General features: G+C 46.2%; 1 protein-coding gene across 2 annotated transcripts in view; it reads left to right on the top strand.

The window, feature by feature from the left end:
• Window positions 1-7,422: 7,422 nt before the first annotated feature.
• Window positions 7,423-20,446, top strand: part of Chst10 (carbohydrate sulfotransferase 10) — a 30,768-nt gene continuing 17,744 nt past the window's right edge. The window contains exons 1-2 of one of the 2 annotated variants that reach the window (XM_085679545.2): window positions 7,423-7,539; window positions 9,492-9,585. In XM_085679545.2, coding sequence (XP_085535671.2) covers window positions 9,564-9,585 — 22 coding nt within the window. In that variant the 5' untranslated portion in view covers window positions 7,423-7,539; window positions 9,492-9,563. Of the gene's footprint in view, window positions 7,577-9,491; window positions 9,586-20,446 lie in introns of both variants that reach the window. The other variant, XM_085679546.2, reaches the window with a different exon arrangement.

Genomic DNA, 20,446 nt, shown 5'->3' with positions numbered 1-20,446 from the left:
TTTTCCAAATTTGTTCTTTGAGAACTTCATGTGCAAACACAATGAAATACTATCCTATCTATCTAACCTCTAGTCTCTCTTCCAGCTTCTCCCAATTCTCTACCATCAGGCTCCCCTCCCGACTTTATGCCTTGTATTTTTGTTTAATGAACCACTAAGTCCATTAGTGCTGCCCATATGTGCATGGTGGAGGAGAGCATCCACCGGAGCAGGGGTAACCTACCAGTGGCCACGCCTCCTAACAGGGGACACGCCTCCTAACAGGGACATGCCCGTCAATGAAGAATGGCTTCTCCTCCACCAGCAGCTAGCAACTGCCAATAGGGCCTCCCTCTTCATGCTGACAGTTCAGCTATCATGATCTTGTACATGTCTTCTGCAGGCAACCACAAATTCACCGATGAACTCCCCAGTACCACCCCCAAACCAGTTATCTCCAACTTTGAATTTGCACGCATGATTAAAAAATTCTGGTGGTGGTGGCGCAAGCCTTTAATCCCAGCACTCGGGAGGCAGAGGCAGGCGGGTCTCTGTGAGTTCAAGGCCAGCCTGGTCTACAAGAGCTAGTTCCAGGACAGGCTCCAAAAACTACAGAGAAACTCTGCCTCAAAAATAAATAAATAAATAAATAAATAAATCTAGGACAGACTTTTTTTTTTTATTTTACAATAAAGAATTGGGGTTTCTTTCAGAATAGCAGTTCCCAAATATTATGATCTAAAGACCCATTTACACACTTGAAAATGTTCAAGGATGCCTCAGAGCTCTTGATAATCTCAGTTAGGTCCACGTATGCTTAAGAGTATTAGAAATCAAAGCTGCAAGATTTAAATAACTATTAAATCACTTTAAAATAAATATCCCCCTTATGCCCATTACTACAAATAATTCATATTAAAGAAAATAGCTATATTTTCATTGACTACAATTTTGCAAATCTCTTTAGTGGTTAATATTACTAAACAGATGGATTTATACACTTCCATCTGCATGTTGTATGTAAGAATTTGTTATTTTAGTCCAGAAATATGAAGGAAATTCTTCACATAGACAAGAAGGACAAAAAGAGAAATATTTTATTATTTCTAGGTAATTTGGGCTGTTTATCCTTGGTATTAACACTCAGCAGGTCCAGCTTCTTAGACATTAGTGTACCATGGAAACCAAATGTCTATCAGTGAGTATATTTGTACTCTGTGACAACAAGTCATCAGTGTAGGGGTGTTTCCTAACACAACTCATTCTCTGATTCCTGAGACACTGATGGGTGTCCTCCAAAGCAATGTGAGCATGAACTATCTGGGACCAAGGTTCAACAGTTCGGGTTGATATTTTGGTCTCACAAGACTGCTTTTACTTTTATGTCAGTAACCCACTTCCTCCAGCAAGGCCACACCTCCCCAAATTTCCACTTCTTCTCAAACTAGCACCACCATCTGGGGACCAACGCCTTTTGAGACTATCCTGAGCACTTCCTATTCAAATTGTACCACAACCCCATGTTTGACAACTTGCTAGAACAACTCATAGAACTCACTAAAATGGTTTACTAACTACAGTGGACTCATTGTAACTCAACAACCACCAAGTAGAGGTGATGGATGCATGGGACAAGCTTGGAGGGAGGAACACCAAGCTTCTGTGCTTTCTCCAGGCAACTCACTCCCCAGCTCTTAGATGGGTTCTCATGCAGGTTCCTTAAGAGACTCCATCTGTTATTAATGCAGTCTTCAGTCCCTCTCTGAGTCCCAAAAGATAGGGCCCACAGTCCCTGTGTTCTATTCTAGACAGTTCTGGAAACCAGCTTACTTTGAACCTGTCCAGAGTTGTCTAAGTAGACCAAAAGGCATTCCTGTTTCCCTGGAGGTCCAAAGGGAATTAGGATCTCTATATCAGAAAGCAGGTAAAGGCCATTTTTCTATCATTATATAATATTTTTAAAAGAATGGTAGATGTAGGGCTGGAAAGATGGCTCAGAGGTTAAGAGCACTGACTGCTCTTCTAGAGGTCCTGAGTTCAATTCCTAGCAACCACATGGTGGCTCACAGCCATCTGTAATGAAATCTGGTACCCTTTTCTGTCCAGCAAGCATACAGACAGACAGAACACTGTATACATAATAAATAAATACAGCCGGGCGGTGGTGGCACATGCCTTTAATCCCAGCACTCGGGAGGCAGAGGCAGGCGGATCTCTGTGAGTTCGAGGCCAGCCTGGGCTACAAAAGCTAGTTCCAGGACAGGCACCAAAAAACTACAGAGAAACCCTGTCTCAAAAAAATAAATAAATAAATAAATACATCTTAAAGAAAAGAAAAAAGAATGGTAAATGTAATACTACCAGTCTCAGCAGAAAAAAAAAATCTTTCAATTTTGAAATGTTGTTAAATTCACAATGGTGAATGAAAGTATTCCAAAATTCTGAATTTATAAAAAAATACTAAATTTTATTATTGGCAAAAATATTGTAACTCATTTCCTTTGAAGTATCGAGCTCATTTCATTCATTTTGGAGAAAAAAGGGGTGTCAATTTCTCAGATTCAATTGATGTGGGATTCCCCTCTGTACGCTGTGAATACCATTAGTGAATAAAGAAACCACCTTGGCCTATTGATAGGGCAGAACTTAGGTAGGTGGTGGTGGGGGGACTAAACTGAATGCTGGGAGAAAGGAGGCAGAATCAGGGAGAAGCCATGGAGCCACTGCCAGAGACAGACATACTGAAACCTTGATGATAGGCCACGAGCCTTGTGGTAAAATATAAAATAATGGAGATGGGTTACTTCTAGATGTAAGAGCTACCTAACAATACACTTAAGTGATTGGCCAAGCAGTAGTTTAAAAAATATGGTTTTTGTGTGATTATTTTGGGTCTGAGTTGCCGGGCAGCTGGGAAACAAACTAGCACTCTTCCTACAACATTCAATAGCTACAACTTATGAATAGTTTGTTCTTTTGAAGGGGGGGGGGGCCTGTGCTCAAATTCCTGCTCCAAAAGAGTTATTTATGCTGCAAAGCATCGTTGGCTGGACAGCCTCTACCCTTTACCATGCTGTAGGACTGCTTCTGTGCACTTCCTGTTGGTTATTTTTTGTGATGGTTCCTTTTTGTCAGCAGCACAGAATCTAGAATCACCTGGGAAGATAGTCTCATCGAGGAATATCTAGACCAGGGTAGGCTTGAGGGTATGTCTGTAGAGGATGGTCTCGATAGTGTTGATCGAGGGGCAAAGATGCAGCCACTGCAAGCTGCACTGTTCTCTGGGTTCGGGTCCTGATCGGTGTAAGCATAAAGAAGACAGTGAACATTTGTCTTCTTATTTGTCCAAAGACAAGTAAGCATTCATGAATGTCATCCCCGCTCTGCTTCCAGACCGCTGACGCACTACGACCAACTGACCTCGTGTTTCTCTCACCATGACGCGTTCTGCCCCTCCACAATGGCAAGTCATCATACAGCCTTTTTTCCTTGTCTTGGCTACTTCTCCATTGCCATGATAAAAACACTTGTAGAATAGTTCCAGAGAGTTAGAGTTCATGACCATCATGGCCAGGAGCACGGCAGCAATCAGGCAGGCATGGTATTCGGACAGCAGCTGTGAGCTCACATCTGACCCACAAGGACAAGACAGAGAGAGAGAATTGAGAATGGTGCGGGCTTTTGGAAACCCCCCAAACCAATCCCCCAATGACACATTTCCTCCAACAAAGCTATACCTCTTAGTCCCTTCCAAATAGTTCTACCAATGATTCAAACATTTGAGGGACCATTCTCATTCAAACCACAACACTCCTCTGAATTGTCAGGGTTTTTGATTTTTTTTTTAGTACAAAAACAGTCAGAATGTATTTATTTACTCTACACTGTTAAGGACTTTTGGAGACTTAATTTTAAAAAAGACAGTTCAAGATACAGAATTATATATATAAATCAAGAGAAGGAATAACCATCTAAGCAAAAATAGAATGACGATACAAAAGAAAGGCTGAACAGCTTGGGCCAGGGCGCTTAACTGGAGATGTGTTTTGAGTAGATTTCTTGCAGGTACTTCCTCTGTATATTCAAGGGGCTATAAATGTTCGGTTCACTTAGTGTGCTCTGGATTCAGAGCAAGATGACATCATACAGGTCAGACCACTTATCTCTGAGGACGGCAGGCAGATGTTGCCTTAGGTGTCCAGACCGGAGCTGTTGCAGGTGTGAGGAACATGGTAAGGGTAGCCACTGGGGGACTTTAGGGGAAGATTATTTCTCAGATCTTTATTCATTATATCAGCTTCTTCAGGGATGGTCCCTAGTCATTTGAATAGATTATCTGACTGGTTACTGCTGTAGCCTGTCCTCCACAGGGTCTAGGAAGCACTCTAGCTGGTCTGGGCTCCTTTGCAGATGTGGCAGCAACAGAGCCACCATTTGGGAAGTCCATCTGCTGGTGTTAGCAGGAGGCTCCCTTAAGTTGTTTTTCATTAGGACATTTTTATCACAGAAAAAAATGACACTAGAGCCCCATAGATCACAAGAGATATTGCTGCTTCCTATAGGACATTTTCATTTGGTTTGTACTGCAAGAATATGATGCGGAGGAGTGAACTCTCAACTGATCGAGTTTCTCCCCCACTCCTAGGATACAGGCTGTGTTATCAATTTGATCGTTTGACAGTGAACACGGCAAATCATACTCTTATGTATAACAAAACAATCATTTTGTCATTACAGGTCCCGTGAAAACACTTTAGAGCTGATCCCGGGAAAGAATGTATTGGGAAATGGGTGAAACAAAGGGTTTCAGCAGCCTCTGACCTGGGAAGGGGATTCAAAGGCTCTAGAGCACCCGTATTCTCCTGGGCGTTCCACCCTTGTCTTTAGAAGGATCTGTTAGCTAAACCATGGGAACTAGTAACTCACGACAGGACAGTATAGAGCTGCAACCGCAGTAGCAATGGCTGAGTGGACCACGGAGCTGAGCCCATGGTGCCACTCCAGATGGCAACTAACGGTGTCAAAGAATGTCCTTGCGAATGTCCTGAATCAAACAGGAGCACCAGTCTCACTGGCATCTTTTAATGAGACAGAGCTGACTTCTTGGTTCAGGCTGGCTTACCTCAAAGAATTAAGGTCCCAGAAACTCAACAGCCACCCTTGTCACTCTGAGCCAGTGGATCCCGGATTCGCTGTCTTAACAATGCAAAGAATGACAAGCAAGGGGAGCCATGAAAAGCTGGCAAATCTTCGGTGGGATAGAGAAGCAGCTCCCTATGAGGGAGGAGATTCAAAAGTGAGACCTCCCTTTAGACCCTGAAATTAAGCCCGATTGGGTTGGCTGGAAGACTTTTGTCTACCTGAAGAGAATGGATGTGGGGGAATCTGGTTGGGGGTGGGGTAAGGTGGGAGAGAAAGAGCAGACTCAAGGAAAGCCTGCTGCTGGGACGCCAGCTGGAGGAAGACTTACAAGGGGAGGAGTGGAAGAAGAGAGCTGGGGGTGGTGAGATGAGGGAGGGATTTAGGGAGGAGGAAAGCGGCTTAAGAACCTGAGCGTGAGGGGGCAAGGGTTCCTGGGCAGCCATTGTCAGGACAAATGACAGCCAATGGTCAGTCATAATCTTTAATCAATTGGGCCTTTTAAAGTTCACAGCTTCTGAGTTAAATCTACAGAGAAAGCGTGGTCCAGTACTCAGAGCCCAGATCTGTGCCTGGGGGCAGGAGAAGAGGCTCTGAGCTAAACCTAAGGCTCTTGAGCCAGTGTCACAGACCACAGGGGTCTCCTCAATGTCACCGATCACAGTGATATACTCCCCGCGGTCGCTGTTTGTTTTGTTCATGGGGAGGCCTTCTGCTAGTCTACAGATGACTCCTTCTGAGATGAGTTTACGGAGAAACCAGCCCTGCCACTTTGTAAAGGTTTTCCTGCAGAAGCCTCTTAACCTTATCTGCGGGGGGTGGGGGGAACGGGGACAGGACTGTACTAACCCCGCCTTTTTTGGGGGGGCAGGGTTTTTCTGTGCTGCTTTGGCTGTCCTGCTTTGTATACCAGTTTGGCTTTGAACTCAAGGATTCACCTGCCTGTCCGCCTGCCTCCCTAGTGCTGGGATTAAAGGTGTGTGCCACCATGCCCAGCTAGCCAGCCTTCTTCTTCTTCTTCTTCTTTTGAAGTATTTCTCTTTATTTATTGATTTTTTATTGAGCTCTACATTTTTCTCCTCTCCCCTTCAACCCTCTCCCAAGGTCCCCATGTTCCCAATTTACTCAGGAGATCTTGTCTTTTTCTACTTCCCATGTAGATTAGACCTATGTATATCTCTCCTAGGGTCCTCATTGCTGTCTAGGTTCTCTGGAATTGTGATTTGTGGGCTGGTTTTCTTTGCTTTATGTCTAAAAGCCACTTATGAGTGAGTCCCTGCTTCTTAAGCAGGCTTTAATCAGACCCAGTAAAAGTTCCGTCAGGACAATTAAGAAACTACGGATGGGGCTGGAGAGATGGCACAGTGTTTAAGAGCTGGTACCACCTTTGCAGAGAACCTAAGCACCCACATTGGGTAACTCATAAATCCCTCTTAACTCTAGCTGGAAGGGATCCTGTACTCTTCCGGACTCAAGTGCACATCCACACATCCACGGACACGCACATAGTCACATAATTAAAATAATAAAAAGAATTAATTAAAAAGAAATTATGGAGAGAGGAAGGTATGGTGCCTGATACTTACTCTGCCCTATACTCCTGAGTCAAAAAAAAAAAAAAAAAAAAGCAGAAGCCGGGTGGTAGCACACACCTTTCATCCCAGCACTTGAGAGGCAGAGGCAGAGGCAGGCGGATCTTTGTGAGTTCGAGCCAGCCTGTTCTACAGAGCGAGTTTCAGTACAAGCTCCAAAGTTACACAGAGAAACCCTGTCTCAAAAAATAAAAAAAATTAAAATTAAAATTAAAAAAACCAACAAAACAGTAAGAAAAAAGCATAATTAAAAAACTAAGGAAGAATACAGACTTGTGCTGTACCAAGTTAAAAATTTTTCAGAAGGATTATTGATCTATTTATGTGGGGTTTTGTTTGTTTGCCTTTTTAGTTACCTTTTTCTAAATTTTGGATTTTGTTTGCCTTCTCAGAGGTGTTTTCTGGCACGGTGTTGTTGGTGCATCTGTTCAATTTCTCCACAGGAGGATAGCTGGGAACCAATGGGAACCAGAGGACCTGGGATGATGGCTGCGTCTGCCTCCTCCAAGCTTCCTGCGACGCGGACGCGCGCGCAAGCACGGCGGCGGCGGCGGCGACGGCGACGCGCGCGGGCGGGCGGCGACGCGCAGGGCCAGGCCCGCACTCCGGGGCTACGGTGGGCGGCGGCTTCGCGCCCCGGAGCCAGCGCGCACTCGGCTTCCTCCTTCCGGCGTGGCTACATCCCTGCACCCCGCGCTCCGTGGCCAGCGGCGCGAAGGTTTGGGGCGGGGCTGGCCTCCGGGACATCGGGGACGCCCACAGGCCCCGCGAGGCCGGAGCGGAGCTCCGACAGACGGGGAGGAGCGCGCGGGTACCGGCTGCACGGAGGGTGAGCTGGAAACCCTGGGACGGCGGGTCTCTCTGAGGTGCAGTCCCCCACCCCCATCCCGGGTGTTCAGGAGGGTGATGGAATCGGTTTTCCCTGCCGAGCTACCTCGACACGTGCTGGGGCGACTTAAAGACGTCCCTGGATGGAGAGCTTTCCGGGCAGAGCTTTCATCACTTAATTATGCAACGAGGCGACGTCCTTGTGCGGGATGCAGTGATGAATGGAATCAGTAATACTTGTACCGTCCATCATCTACCTCTGCCACCCTGGGCTTGGGATTTGCATTTGTAAATTTGGGGGTGGTGGAAAGAGGAGAACATTTTCCGTCTTGGGTCCCGGGAGCGTGATGCGGGGGGGGGGGGGGGGGGACACGGACGGGCGGGAGAGGACGGGAGGGAGGAACCTGTGCAGCTTTTCCGAGTGAGCGCACGGTTGAGCGCGACTCCTGTGGCGCCACGGGAAGGACCCGCTGGAACCGCAGGAGAGCTGCCAGCAGGTCCTGCGTGCTCCACCTCAGACTTTCTCCACCAAGAGGCCTGACAGAAGTTGAAGGTCTAGACATCAATTTCTGCACTTTCTGGCTGGAAACATGAAAAAGGTTTTCCAAAGGCTGGTGCTTTTTTCTAAGTCTACTCCAGGCAGGAAAGGGCTGGGCGGTGAATACAAAGTCACGCAGCCAGGTTCTGAGCAGCTGGATTGTCTAAAAAATTTGTCCTGACAAGACAGAGGCTCTGGACCACAAGGAGTTGGGTCCTTGCATTGGTCTGTTCGAATTGTCAGAGTGGGGCTTGAGACATGGCTAAAATGAGGCAGGTCAGCTTCGTTCTGGCTTGCTGATCACCAGCCAGGACTTCATCTTTTTTAGGTGAGTGGGTTAAAAAGAAGAGACACAAAGAGAAAATGGCTTTCTACCTTGCGTCCCCTGGATAATTAGGATATAGTTCATCTTGAAGCAGAATTGGAATTTCAGGATGAAAGGAAACATCTTTGCATGTTTGTTCTTGAACCCCAAAGAACAGAATCTTAGGGAAATACCTGAGAAAGTCTCTACTTCCCAGAAACGAAAATAGGGGTTCTTATAAAACTGAAATCTGAAAGAATTTGTAAATATTCTGGGCCATTTTCAGCAATAATCGGGTCATTTTTTTTAAGCTTGAGGAGATTATACAATAAAAAAAACTATGAGAGAGCCAGGAATACAGCAGGGAGAGAGGACTCTATGAGACCTTATGGTCTCGAGATCCAGTCTGTTTTCTCCTCACACCATCTAAATTGTTCAAGATATGTGACATGAGATGCCTTTAATTTTAACATTGAGGATTTTTTTTAGAATAAAGGCTTTTTTTTTTTTGCTTATTTTGCCAACAACCCTCTTAAATTTATGATCTCTCTAATCCCTGGAAGTTGACTTTTAACCCGTTATTCATTTATCAAATGTCTTTCGTCTAGAATCTGTCAGGTACTAAAGCCTGAAGGAATCTGGAACCCAGACTGTATCTGTCATTGGAATAATGGATGGTACTGTATAAAAATTATTTACCCAGTGTTGGAACAAATGAGACAATGGGATTAGATTGCTTTTTGATAAAAATATTTCATTAATAATTTTAATTTTTCATACTAAATCACAAGATGGCCTTTAAATAGTTAGCTTTCTTGGCACACTTGAAATATATTCTTGTTTATTAAAAAAAATTCAGATGCTACCTGCTTTCTGTGAGGGACCTGTTATACAAAATACAGTTGAATAGTCCCAAGTGGCCGTTTTCAGTAGAAACTAAATTATATTAAGAAAATTCACCTAACTTTCAGTGGTGGTTTTGTTACTTTGTTTCAGTTTTGGTCCTTTTGTTTTGAGATGGGGTTTTATGTAGCCCAGTCTGGCTTCAAACTCTGTGTGCTGCTAAGGGTGGCCTTGAATTCTCACTGTTGTTTTAAATCATCCTACACAGGGCAAACCTCCAGCAGGGCAAGAACAGCATGGGAATGTGACACCTTCAACCCCAGGCCGCAGATGGTTCGTGATGGAAAATGTGAACCCAGCAGGTATTTAAGATCATTGCTCTTCAATATCCGTAGGGCTTCCTGTCTCGCTTGTATAGAGATTTTAGGGAACTTAAGCATCTGATGATGAATATGTGCATGCATAATTAGAAATATCTCCTTAAATATACTAAGGGCACACACACACACACACACACTCTGCAGCTAGCACTGAGTTGGTGCCCGGGTTGGGGAGGGCCCCCCCCCCCCCCCGCACAGCTGTCCTGTGGAGGTGTTCACGATACTCCATCACTCATAGCTTCTGTGTTGACCGTTGTTGGATTTCTCACTGGACAGAGTTAGGATGTGTTTTCATCCTTCTCAACAAGGACAACCCAACCTCCTAAAGCAGGGTTGGAAGGACTGCAGCAGAGAAGATAAAGAGAAATTCTGAACTCAGGTCCAGAGAAACATACGCTATGAATTTGAAGGCTCCGTGATCTGTAGTATAACTCTATAGGACAAGTTCATACGCTGTTCTGTGCCTTATTAAGTTGTAATTTAATACATCTGTTGCTACCCTACAATTCAGAAACAAAAAGTATGACCGAGAGATGATACCCCCATCATATCAACCTTGGGCTCTGGTCCTCTTCTCCCCATTGTCCTTCTAGGGGTGACAGTTCCTTGTTATTACCGAATTGTATGACCCTTCCTTCTGGTCTGGAAGTGTTGCAGAAGTGAACACTGTATCTGTGAAGCCTGAGGTCTGTGTGATAGGGTGAGGACCGGAGCTTCCACCTCAGCCCCAGAGGGCCCCAGCGGCTCTGCTCCTCAGGCCTCCCCTAGCCCCTCCTGCTCATGTTGCACCAGGGACACTGGCCTCCCTGGAGCTTTCAGAATTCCAGACCCTAGACTGTGGCTTATTCAGCTCTTCCTGATTTGCTCCATTCCCCTTTTCACCAGTTTTGGTTTTAATAAAAAAATAATCTTTATTATTTTGAGTTATACATTCAAATATACAATTTCAGTCATTTTCTTCCGGGTGTTCGGTTCAACTCATTGTAAATAAGGAACTGATATATAAAGTCTTGGTATAAAAACCTTCAGGGTTCTTGTCGGGAGGGTGGGTGGAGTGCTCTTTTCAGTGTTTATAATTTGTGCATGTTTTTACATTTTTCACACACACTACACACAAGTGTATATGTGTGTATAGTATGTGTGCTAGTGTATGTGTATATATATATATATATGTATACTGTGTCTGTGTGAGAGGGAGGGAGAGAGGATACATCATGTGGAGGTCAAAGGTCAAAGGACAACTTTGGGGAGTCAGTTCTTTCCTTCCACCATGTGGACCCCAAGGACTGAATCCAAGTCCTCAGGCCTGGCAACAATCACCTTTGCCCTTGAAGCATCTCAATGGTCCAGTTTAAGTATTGTTAAGGTTGACGTAAAAGAATTCAGAGTCACACAAATGCTTAAGCAAAGAGGCTACCCTGAGCAGGACCTACAGTGCATGGCAAGCCAGCCCCTGCTAAGTGAAAAGCGCTGACCGCGTGAGCCGAAAATCCTCAGAGCCCTACCAGCGTGTGGAAAGGAGCCAATCAATTGGGTGATAGAAAAAAATATATTCAGTTTTGGAGGGAGACGCTGGTATTTGTGGGCAACCAATTGTCTGTTGAAAAGTAACTTAATGTCTTTTAAACTGCAAAGCAAAAAGTAAAGAAAGAAAAGAAAAGATCCTGGGTCATCCATAGCTTCTTAAAATGTACATCTTAATTAACTGCAAAAATTTCCTGTCAGTCTTTGAGGATATTCAGGACTAGTGAACCATGGCAGAAAAAAAAAATTAACTGTTGGCATTCTGGAAACAAGAGCCTCATCTCATGTGAAGAGATGAACTGTCACCTCCCACCTTGTAGGACTAATGGAGCCCAGGGTCTGGCCTTTCTATGCTGTGCTGCCTGAACAGCCCTGCCGTGAGAATGATGATGCTTCCTTCTAGTCTCTCCAGGGAGTGCTTGCTCCCCGCATTTATGTGTCTGTCCCTTTGCCCCACTCTTGAATGATGTAGCCAGCGTGTTTGCTGTAAGGCACCTCGCTGCTCCCAGTTCCCCGGGTGTGGCGGCCCATAGTCACTTAGCAGTTGGTGATACTGGAAAGACATCACCGTGCTAGTGGAAGGCAAGTGGTCATTTCCAGCGTTGAGTGCCTGGCAGGCAAGCGCTCTGCCAAACCCACCCTCTATCCTGGAGGCCCCAGTCTCCCTGCTCTTATCTCGCTCTGTTGCTAAGCCCAGATCTTTCACCTAGCAAGTCTGTGTCTCTGTTAGCATTCAGGAACGGAGCAGGTTACCTTACTACATTATGTGAGTCGCTGTGTTCTCAGGGGCTCAGATCAGCACTTGGCGACTATTACTGAGTGACTGAATGGCTAAAGCCTATTTAAACAGAGTTGATTGGGCTTGCGTGCCATGGGACTTTTTTTTTTTTTCGGAGCCTTTTCCTAAACCAGTGTGAGCATATTAAAAGCAGAGTGAAGGGTGGGATTAGATTTGATCACAGAGCAGGAAAGGCTTCGTGCTTCAACCGGGGAAAAGCACAGACAGCTGAGAAAAGTGAATCTCTAGGTGTCCCTCTTTTCAAGTGCAGGAGAGGGGAGGGTCGCAGCAAAGACAGTACCTGCACTGTGACTGTCATTAGTAATTGCAGATGTTCATATGCACGGTGCCTCTCTGTAGAGAAAGAGAAGAGAGACTTGGACTACTTGTGGGTCCTGCTGTATTTTTTTCCCCTCCCCTGCTTCTCCATCTCGTCTCCAGTTCTGCCTGTGGGTTTTCAGAGCCCACCCTCTGACTTGGAATCAGATGTTGGCATCTTGACATGGGTAAGTACCACTTAGTGACTGGAAAGAGGAAAGCGCGGAAGACGGATATGCCAGCTTCTGGGGGCTGAGGCTCTGTGTGCAGGAGCATACTGTGACCAGAGAGGTGTGGGTACGCTCAGCTCTGCCCCCACCATCAGCTGGAAGTGGCTTAGCGGGGTTGCATTGGCTCCTGGAACAATGGGGAGTTAATTACGGAGAATGTCAGGCTTTTTAAAGGCTATTTGTCACCTGGTTACCGGAAAGCGGTGGCCTTTCATGGAACCCTGGAGAAAGGACTGCATGCCAGCTTGCAGCCCCCTTGCAGATGGATATTGTGAGCCTGGACCATACACCCTGGCATGGTGGCAAGCCCCATGAGAAGGTTTATATTTAGGGGCGCAGTGCAGAGGCTCAGAGAAGTGAGACCTGGGGGTGCTTTTTTGGTTAGAAAATAGGGCACATTGTCATAGGATTTCTTTTCCCGTGGGTAGCAAATCTTAACTCTACAGAGTCGAGTTCTCTCTAGATGGGAGAGCCAGAGAAGAGGGTGACAGAGATACTGACGGAAGATGGCCTTAGATGCTAATTAAACATTTTTCAGCTATCTATTGAGAGCACATGTAATTCAGAGTATCGTTGGACTTCCGTGGCTCCATAAGATTTTGCAGCCAGTCCTCTTTAAATGGAAGGAGAACGCCTATTACTCTGGAATGTGCCAGGAATCTGCATTTTTCACTAGGTCCCAGAGGGGTGAGGAGGGGAGAGGACTGGTGGGGGACAGTGAAGTTTGAGGAGGCTGAGTGGCGAGAGTGACCGGAGCAGCAGTTTCCTGTCTTAGGTGCTCATGAGAGTGTTGTACAGAGCTCGGAAACCTGCTTTGGTGTCACCTCCACAGATGTGGCCATACCCAGGGCATCACTGTTTCTCGAGGTCTCTGTAGTGATTCTAACGTGCAACCAAGAATGACAACTACAGGCCTCAACATGAAGCCAGACTCATTAGATAGATGCGGCTGTAATCACCAAGGGAGTCACATGTTGGTTAGCTAGACGTACCTCTCTCCAAGACTCATCAAAGCCGTCCAGACTGTATACGGTGGGTCTTACTAGCTCCCTCACTGGTGTATGGGGGAGGGGGCATGCCTGTGTGCACATACATATTGAGGCCAGAAGTGAACCTTGGATGTCATTTCCCAGGCACCATGTATGTGCGTGTGTTGTGCCTGTGTGTCTGTATATGCACCATGGGTATTCAGTGACTGAGGCAACCAGGAGAGGGTTAAGATGCCCCCTGGAACTTGAGTATAGCTCAGCTATAGACAATTGTAACCCCCTGGGTGTGTATGCCTACTGGGAACCGAACCCGACTCCTCCACCAGAGCATCAACTGCTGAACCATCTCTCCAGCTCCTACCTTGTTATTCTGAGACAGCGTCTTTTGTTAGCCTGGAGCCCACTGACTAGGGTAGGATGGCTAACCAGTGTGCTCAGGAACCCTGCTGTCCCCGTCTGCCCAGCACAGGGCTTTTGAAACTGTGCCACCACGCTCAGCTTTTCTTTGTGGGTTCAGACACAGGTCCTCCTGCAATGAGCCCTTGACTGAGCTCCCTCCCCAGCCCTTCACTCTGGCTTCTAGGGATAGAGATGTAGACCAAGCACTTAGCCAGGTTGACTTGGGCTGATTAGAATGCTCCCTCCTAAATGGAAATGGACCATCGTCAAGTGAATATTGGCTCTTTGCATCTTTGAAATTTACATCAAAATTTAAAATCAGACTGCCCCACTCCCCATTTTTCTGTATGGTGGCACAGGTTTGGATATGAGAAAAAGCCTGGATTTTATAACAACTCTGTTAGGGCTGGTATTTTCTGAGCCACATCTGTTCTGCCTTGACTGTATCCTGAACCACTCAGTTACTCAGAAGCATGCTCCCTAGCAGGGAACTGTCCTTCTACCTCTTTAGGCTAGGGCTCTCCCTGATTCATTTGCCCAGGTCATGGCCTCTTGCATTTTCTTATAGTACCATCTCCCTCGAGTATCACCATGTACCACTTTTCTGGTTCCTGTGGGTTTATTAGACTTGAGAATCTATAAGGACAAGTGAGACCGTTGTATCTCTAACACCTATTCTATTGGATGAAAGAACATGCGTTTTCCGAGTGAAAATGAATTGATTAATTTTTAAATTTCTTTGTCCATTAAACTTACATATTTATGTATATACATACATATATATCTGTGCTAAAAATAAAATAAATCCACTGTCAAAAAGAAATAAGGAATTATTCTGGGGATGAATGTGAATGACTATGGCCTGGGAACATGGATTCAAATACCACATGCTAACTAGTAACAATTCCATCAAGTTTTATAGTAACAGAACAAAGAAAATCACTCAGTTTTCAAATACATTAACATCGGGTATGTGTGCTACAGCAAAGTAGGGCAATCTCTACTACAGACCTCAGATATTATCTGGTGGCATTCCTAGCCTTCCAGTTGGTGGAAGCTAGAGATCTGTTCATACATTCTAAATGGTTTTATCACTTAGTCACAAGGTTGTCAGGTCACACAAAGACCTGGGAAGTAAATGAATATTTAGCATGCTGAAGATCGGCCAAAATAATTTTCCTGGAGATCTGTCACAATCTAGCTCCCCACAATCACTGAAGTTTATTGTTCTGTAAGATTTATTGTTCATGTGTACGCATGTTTCTGTATGCATGCAAGTGCAGGTGAAGGTACCCACAGAAGCCGGAAGATGGCGTTGGATCCCTTGAAGTTGGAGTTATGGGTGGTTGGGAGCTGCCCAACATGGGTGCTGGAAATTAAACTCTTGTCCTCTGAAGGAGTAGCAAGTGCTCTTAACAGCTGAACCATCTCTCCAGCCCTGCATTGAAGTTTTAAATCAGAACATTTAACATCAGTGTGATTTTTCTTTCCCTGGGAACTTCCTAGCCTCCTCACTTCTGAAGGCCCTATGTTATAGAGAGGAGTAACGTAGGAGCCTAGAGGAATGAGTGTTTTGCGAGAGGACCAGGCTACAGTTTCACTGGTCTACTCACATTGTATGCAACTTGGAAGCCAAGGTCTGGCTTATGCTTTAACCGTGTTCCCTTGGTTTACACCTTTTGCCCTTGTGCGTGTGTTAACCACTATATTTTCTCACTATAGGCCATGAGCAGGGGAGCTAAATGCTTAAATATTGTATGTCTCCCCTTCCCTGGTTTTACCAGCTGTGGTGTACCTATCTGGTGAGCACCATAGGCCATGCAGTCTTCTTTGCAAGCCTGATTTAACTGCCCACACCCCTGCCCCAGACTATCCTGTCATAGGGAAAAAGTACCAGCTTCATCTGTCAGATATGATTAAAATACAACAGTCCAGACAAGTGGAGGGAGGTGCTCCAGCCGTGCCTGTAACCTTGTTTCCTTTAAAGAAAGCCCACATTCAACAAAACCACAGTGGAGTGTTTGGAAAGGGTGTTTGCTATATTATTCTCTGCAGTTCATGCTTAATTATTTATCTTTTAAAGCAAACAAGAATTAACCAAGGAAGGAAAATATGTGTTTGCTCAGTGTTCCAGTGCCCATTGGCACACTGGCCAGCTCATCAGTTTTTCCTGGCTAGGAAAGCCCTTACCTCCTTTCCCCAAACTGCACATGGTAAAGAAACTTTGGCTAACAGTAGCGAAGTAGAAAAAAAATTAAGCAGCAGCTAAAAGAATCAGGGTACATGTGTGTTGGTGGCATTCTTTGGTATTTTATTCATTTTATTGTGAGAAGGCTATGTGCTGTAGAAGAATCGTGTTTAAAATATAAGTATGTCTAAAGTAAAAGTGACCATCTCTCCATCTTCTCGGGGTACTACTCAGTGCATTATGGGTGTGCGCATGCACATTGTCACGTTCTCAAGTACAGTGTGTGCATATTATTTTTATTAACAAATAGGATCAGACACCAGTCCTGGAACTTCCTTTTCTGCGTAGTGACCATGTATGTTGGCACTGGGTCTATCCAATAGATTTGCCTTTTAGTATAGTGTTTTCTTTTAAGTTTAAAGTTCTTGAACTCCAGCACGATTCATTAACTCTTTCATCAGCGTTTTTAAAGATTGACTTTATTTTGATTTACGTATATGTCTGGGTCCCCGTGGGTATGAGTATATGAGTGCGGGTGTTTGTAGAGGCCAGAGAGGACTTTGGTAGGATCTCCAGGAGCTGGGGTTGTACAGGCAGTTGTGAGCTGCCAGACTTGGGTGTTGGGAGCCAAACTCGGGTCTTCTGGAAGAACAGCCAACGCTCTTGACCACTGAGCCATCTCTTCAGCACAGCAGCGCCTTTTAAGTTAGGTGGAAATTCAAGAACTTGCACACAGGCTGACTTAGAAAACACGATCTGAGTTCAGTAACACTGATGTTCTAAGAGCTCTTGACGCTTCCTGCCATCAGATATTGGCCGATAAATTGATATTGCCTCTCATGTAGAGGCTGGACTCCATTGAGTCTTCAAGGTGGCACCCTGCTTTAGAAAGATGAAAAAATAGGCAAGCTGCATCCTAGGGTCTGTATTCATGAGGCGCTGTTCTAGTCCTTGGTGTGTTAATCGGTTGTCATAGGCTCACATACTTGGAGGGGCAGCAAGCAGTGCTTAGCAAGAGCCCAGGGCAGCCGGGTGAGAGACACCAATGTTGGGACACCAGTGGGGCAGTGATGAGGGAAGCTGGCCCTTCTTCTCCTCATGGTATGGGGAGCAGCTTGAACATCAGTGGTAAAGAGCCCATAGCAGGACGTGGGATCATGGGTTAGCAGGACGTGGGATCATGGGTTAGCAGCCGTCTAGCCTGGGCTGGTCTTCAGACGCTGGCAAAGGCTTGGCACTCCTGTTGTTTTTCAGAGGACCAGTTTGAACAGGGGCTTGCGTTTCTGCCCGTGAACTTTTTAAGTCCTCGTGTCCCACAGGAGACCCTTGTATATTAAGAAGCTCAGGCAATGAACTGGAAAGTGGAAGGAAGGAGGTAGGAGCCTTGTAATTACTTCTCTCCCTCCCCAGCGCCTGCACAGTAGCTGGGCTGGGAAAGAAAGGGACCGTCTAAAATGTCAGCTCTGAGGACATTTTGCACACATCATTGCATTGAAAATTGTTAAACTTTTAGAAACTAAAGAGCACACTGAATGTTACTGTAAGCTGTGCGGCTGTTGCGATACCCAGGCAGACTCTTCTGCGGGAGCCTCAACACCTTGGCACATGCATAGGTGGTAGTTTTCGCCATAGAAATGAGAAATTTGGGGCCCAGAAAGCAAGTCTGCAGCCACCAGCTAGGGAGCAAGGAGGATAGACATGCCCTGGTACCAGCCTAGCCAAGAACACCTGGGATTCCTTGGTTTAAGGCTGCTGCAGAGCAAGCATGACTGGACTTTCCAACCTGACTCTGGAGCTTCTCCCAGCAACACCAGGCTTCCGGCAGTGCCTGTGAAGCTCCATGTTTCAGAGAACTCTTTGTCTATCCCTTCCAGCTTCCTGTAGAGGTGGGTGGGTCCCGTGGCTACACCAAATCAGAAGATCAGTTCCCACTGAGAATTATATTCATTAATATAAAACCCCTCAGAGCCTGAAGCCAGGTGCAGGGGTGCTCAGGGACCAGAATGCCCAGGCAGTCCATGGGAAATGAACAGAGCAGGTACCAGAGTGGGCAGTCCCCGGGGGTCACCTATCACCTGCTGTGCAGAGTGAGCAAACCTGGGGCGGGAGGGGGCAGTTCAGCCCTCATCTCACAGTGATATGTCCTCACTCGCAGTACATAGCTCAGGAGCGAGTGGGCCATTCAGCACAAGGGCCTCTTTGTTCTACACTGGACCCAGCTCCCCGAGACTCAGTCTGGCCTCTTTACCCCTCTGCTACCCCACCAGCCTCTCTGCTGCAGGATTTCTCAGCAGAACACTCCCATTCAACCCTTGGCCACGCCTCCTCCAAGTGTCATGGTCCTGAGGACAAGTTGAATGAACTTGGGACCGAAGGATCTAGCACAGCCTAACCCTCGCCTGTCTGTAGGAGGAAAAAGCAGGAAATCATCTGGGATGGCATCTCTACTCTCCTTCCCTGACTCCTTGGGACACTCTACACTGCTGTATTCATTTCTGGCCACCACAGTAGAAGGACACAGAGGGATCTGGAAAGGGTGACAAAGGGTTGGCCAACCTGGTTTACCAGGGCCTACAGTAGGAAGAATGACCAGTAGGTCATTCTTCAGTGACAGGCAGGGTCCTAAGTGGGAGGACTAGGAGATGAGAAAGATAAAGACAGCAGGGGTCAGGGGGTCCTGTAAAGGCAGCGTCTTATGCCAAGCAAGCTTATTAAGAAGTACAGCATCTTATACACTATTTTAGGGAGAAAAATGGAATGGAGTCAGCAAAAAGCCGTCATGGGACAAAGCCAGCAGGAAGCTAATCAGTGGTGCACAAGGGGAACAGAGGGTACCTCAAGGATGTCAGAGAGGAGGATGCAGCAGTCTGGGGACTGATAACCAGTAGCCCCTTATGGTGGAAAAAGGTTCTCAAAATCCAGCGCCACAGCTCCCCCAAGGCCCTGGCGCCAGGCCATTTCTGGCTCTGCCAAGCATGTTCCTGGTTTAGAGAAGGAACTACTTTCTGTCTCCATACTTCTGGGCCTCAGGGAAAGCCTTGGGTGATCTAGCCCACAATATGTACTAGTTCTTTGTTGACATAGCCTCATCTTGTGTAGGCCCTGGGAGGATGAAGGCCTCGTGTCTGAGGTGGACTGTGGGGGTTGAGGCCTGAGAGGCAGCCTGAAGTCAGCTGACTGAGATTAGAAATCCTCATTGCCCTGAGCCACCCCATTGAGGAGGTAAGAGAGAATGAGACTTTCGGGAGACTTGTGGTGGCCTACCCACAAGTTCCCTACCCTTCTCATGGGTAAACTGCAACCACTCAGTTAAGTCGAAGTTTCAGAAAATGGCTTTTTCACTCCAGGTGTGTCCCATGTAACATTTAAGACCCATCTAAAATTTATGTGTTGTTTCCTAGAAACTTAACGAGGCATGTCACATTTCTACATATTTACCCTGGCAACCTTCCCTGGGGACATGCAGGAAATACTAGACCCTATATATAAGCACAGAAAAAAAAAATAGAGATTTTGTTGTTTGAGTAGATTCTGTAACTGTATTTATGTGAAATTGAAACTAAACCAAGATCCTATATTTTTATATAATTTTGCAACCATACTTGGAGACCCCAGTGAAAACACAGTGGACCACACATGTGGGTCCCTGAGAGTACTACAAGACACCCTGGGAAGGTCCATGCAGCGTGGGAGGTGGCAAGCTCCCTGGCAAACCGTATGCAGGCAAGGATGTCAGAGATCCACTCACTAGGTGCTGTGGAAGGAACTGGGTCTCAGATGCCCGGTCCCCGTGATGCTCCAGAACACAGCATTTGGGAAATAAGGAGGGTTATTATTTTCTGGGTCTTGGCTGAGCTCACAACTTCTGAAATCACCCACTGTTAGCAGCAGCAGACTGGACACCATTTCTCTTGTCTATATTGATGGCTGACCTCAGTCTGCTGGTGCAGAGCAGCCCAGTTTGCTCTCTTTACATGGTCTAATCCTGCTTCAAGAAGTGCAACTTGACTGGAACATGCTTGTTCGTCCCTCCTGCTGAGGACTGACAGTGGTCTCCTGGTTCTCTGTGCATCCTTGCGGCAGAGCAACGTCTGTGATTGGCTGAGGACAGAGAGATGTGCCCTACATCACTATCAGGTGATAACATGAAGACCACTGTCCCCCAAGTTCTACACAGGTCCTTGAAGGCAAATGACTTGAGGTCATGGAAGGACAGATGATTGGTTAAATTTTTTTTTCTCAGATTCTCATGCTATGGATACATCTTGTCCAACAGTCAGCATTTCTAAACACAGCATCTTGTGATGGCCTCAGCATGGTGTCCATACTCCAGGAATTGCCCAACAAAGATCTAGTCTGGTCCTTGGCAGGCCTCCTGCTGGGCCTTCCCTCCTTCGGGGCCCTCCCAGGAACTTCT

This window comes from Myodes glareolus, chromosome 18 (genome assembly GCF_982192425.1).
Source record: "Myodes glareolus chromosome 18, mMyoGla1.1, whole genome shotgun sequence".
NCBI classification, from domain to species: domain Eukaryota; kingdom Metazoa; phylum Chordata; class Mammalia; order Rodentia; family Cricetidae; genus Myodes; species Myodes glareolus.
The sequence above is the reverse complement of the archived record's forward strand: the minus strand, read 5'-3'. Positions and strand labels throughout refer to the sequence as shown.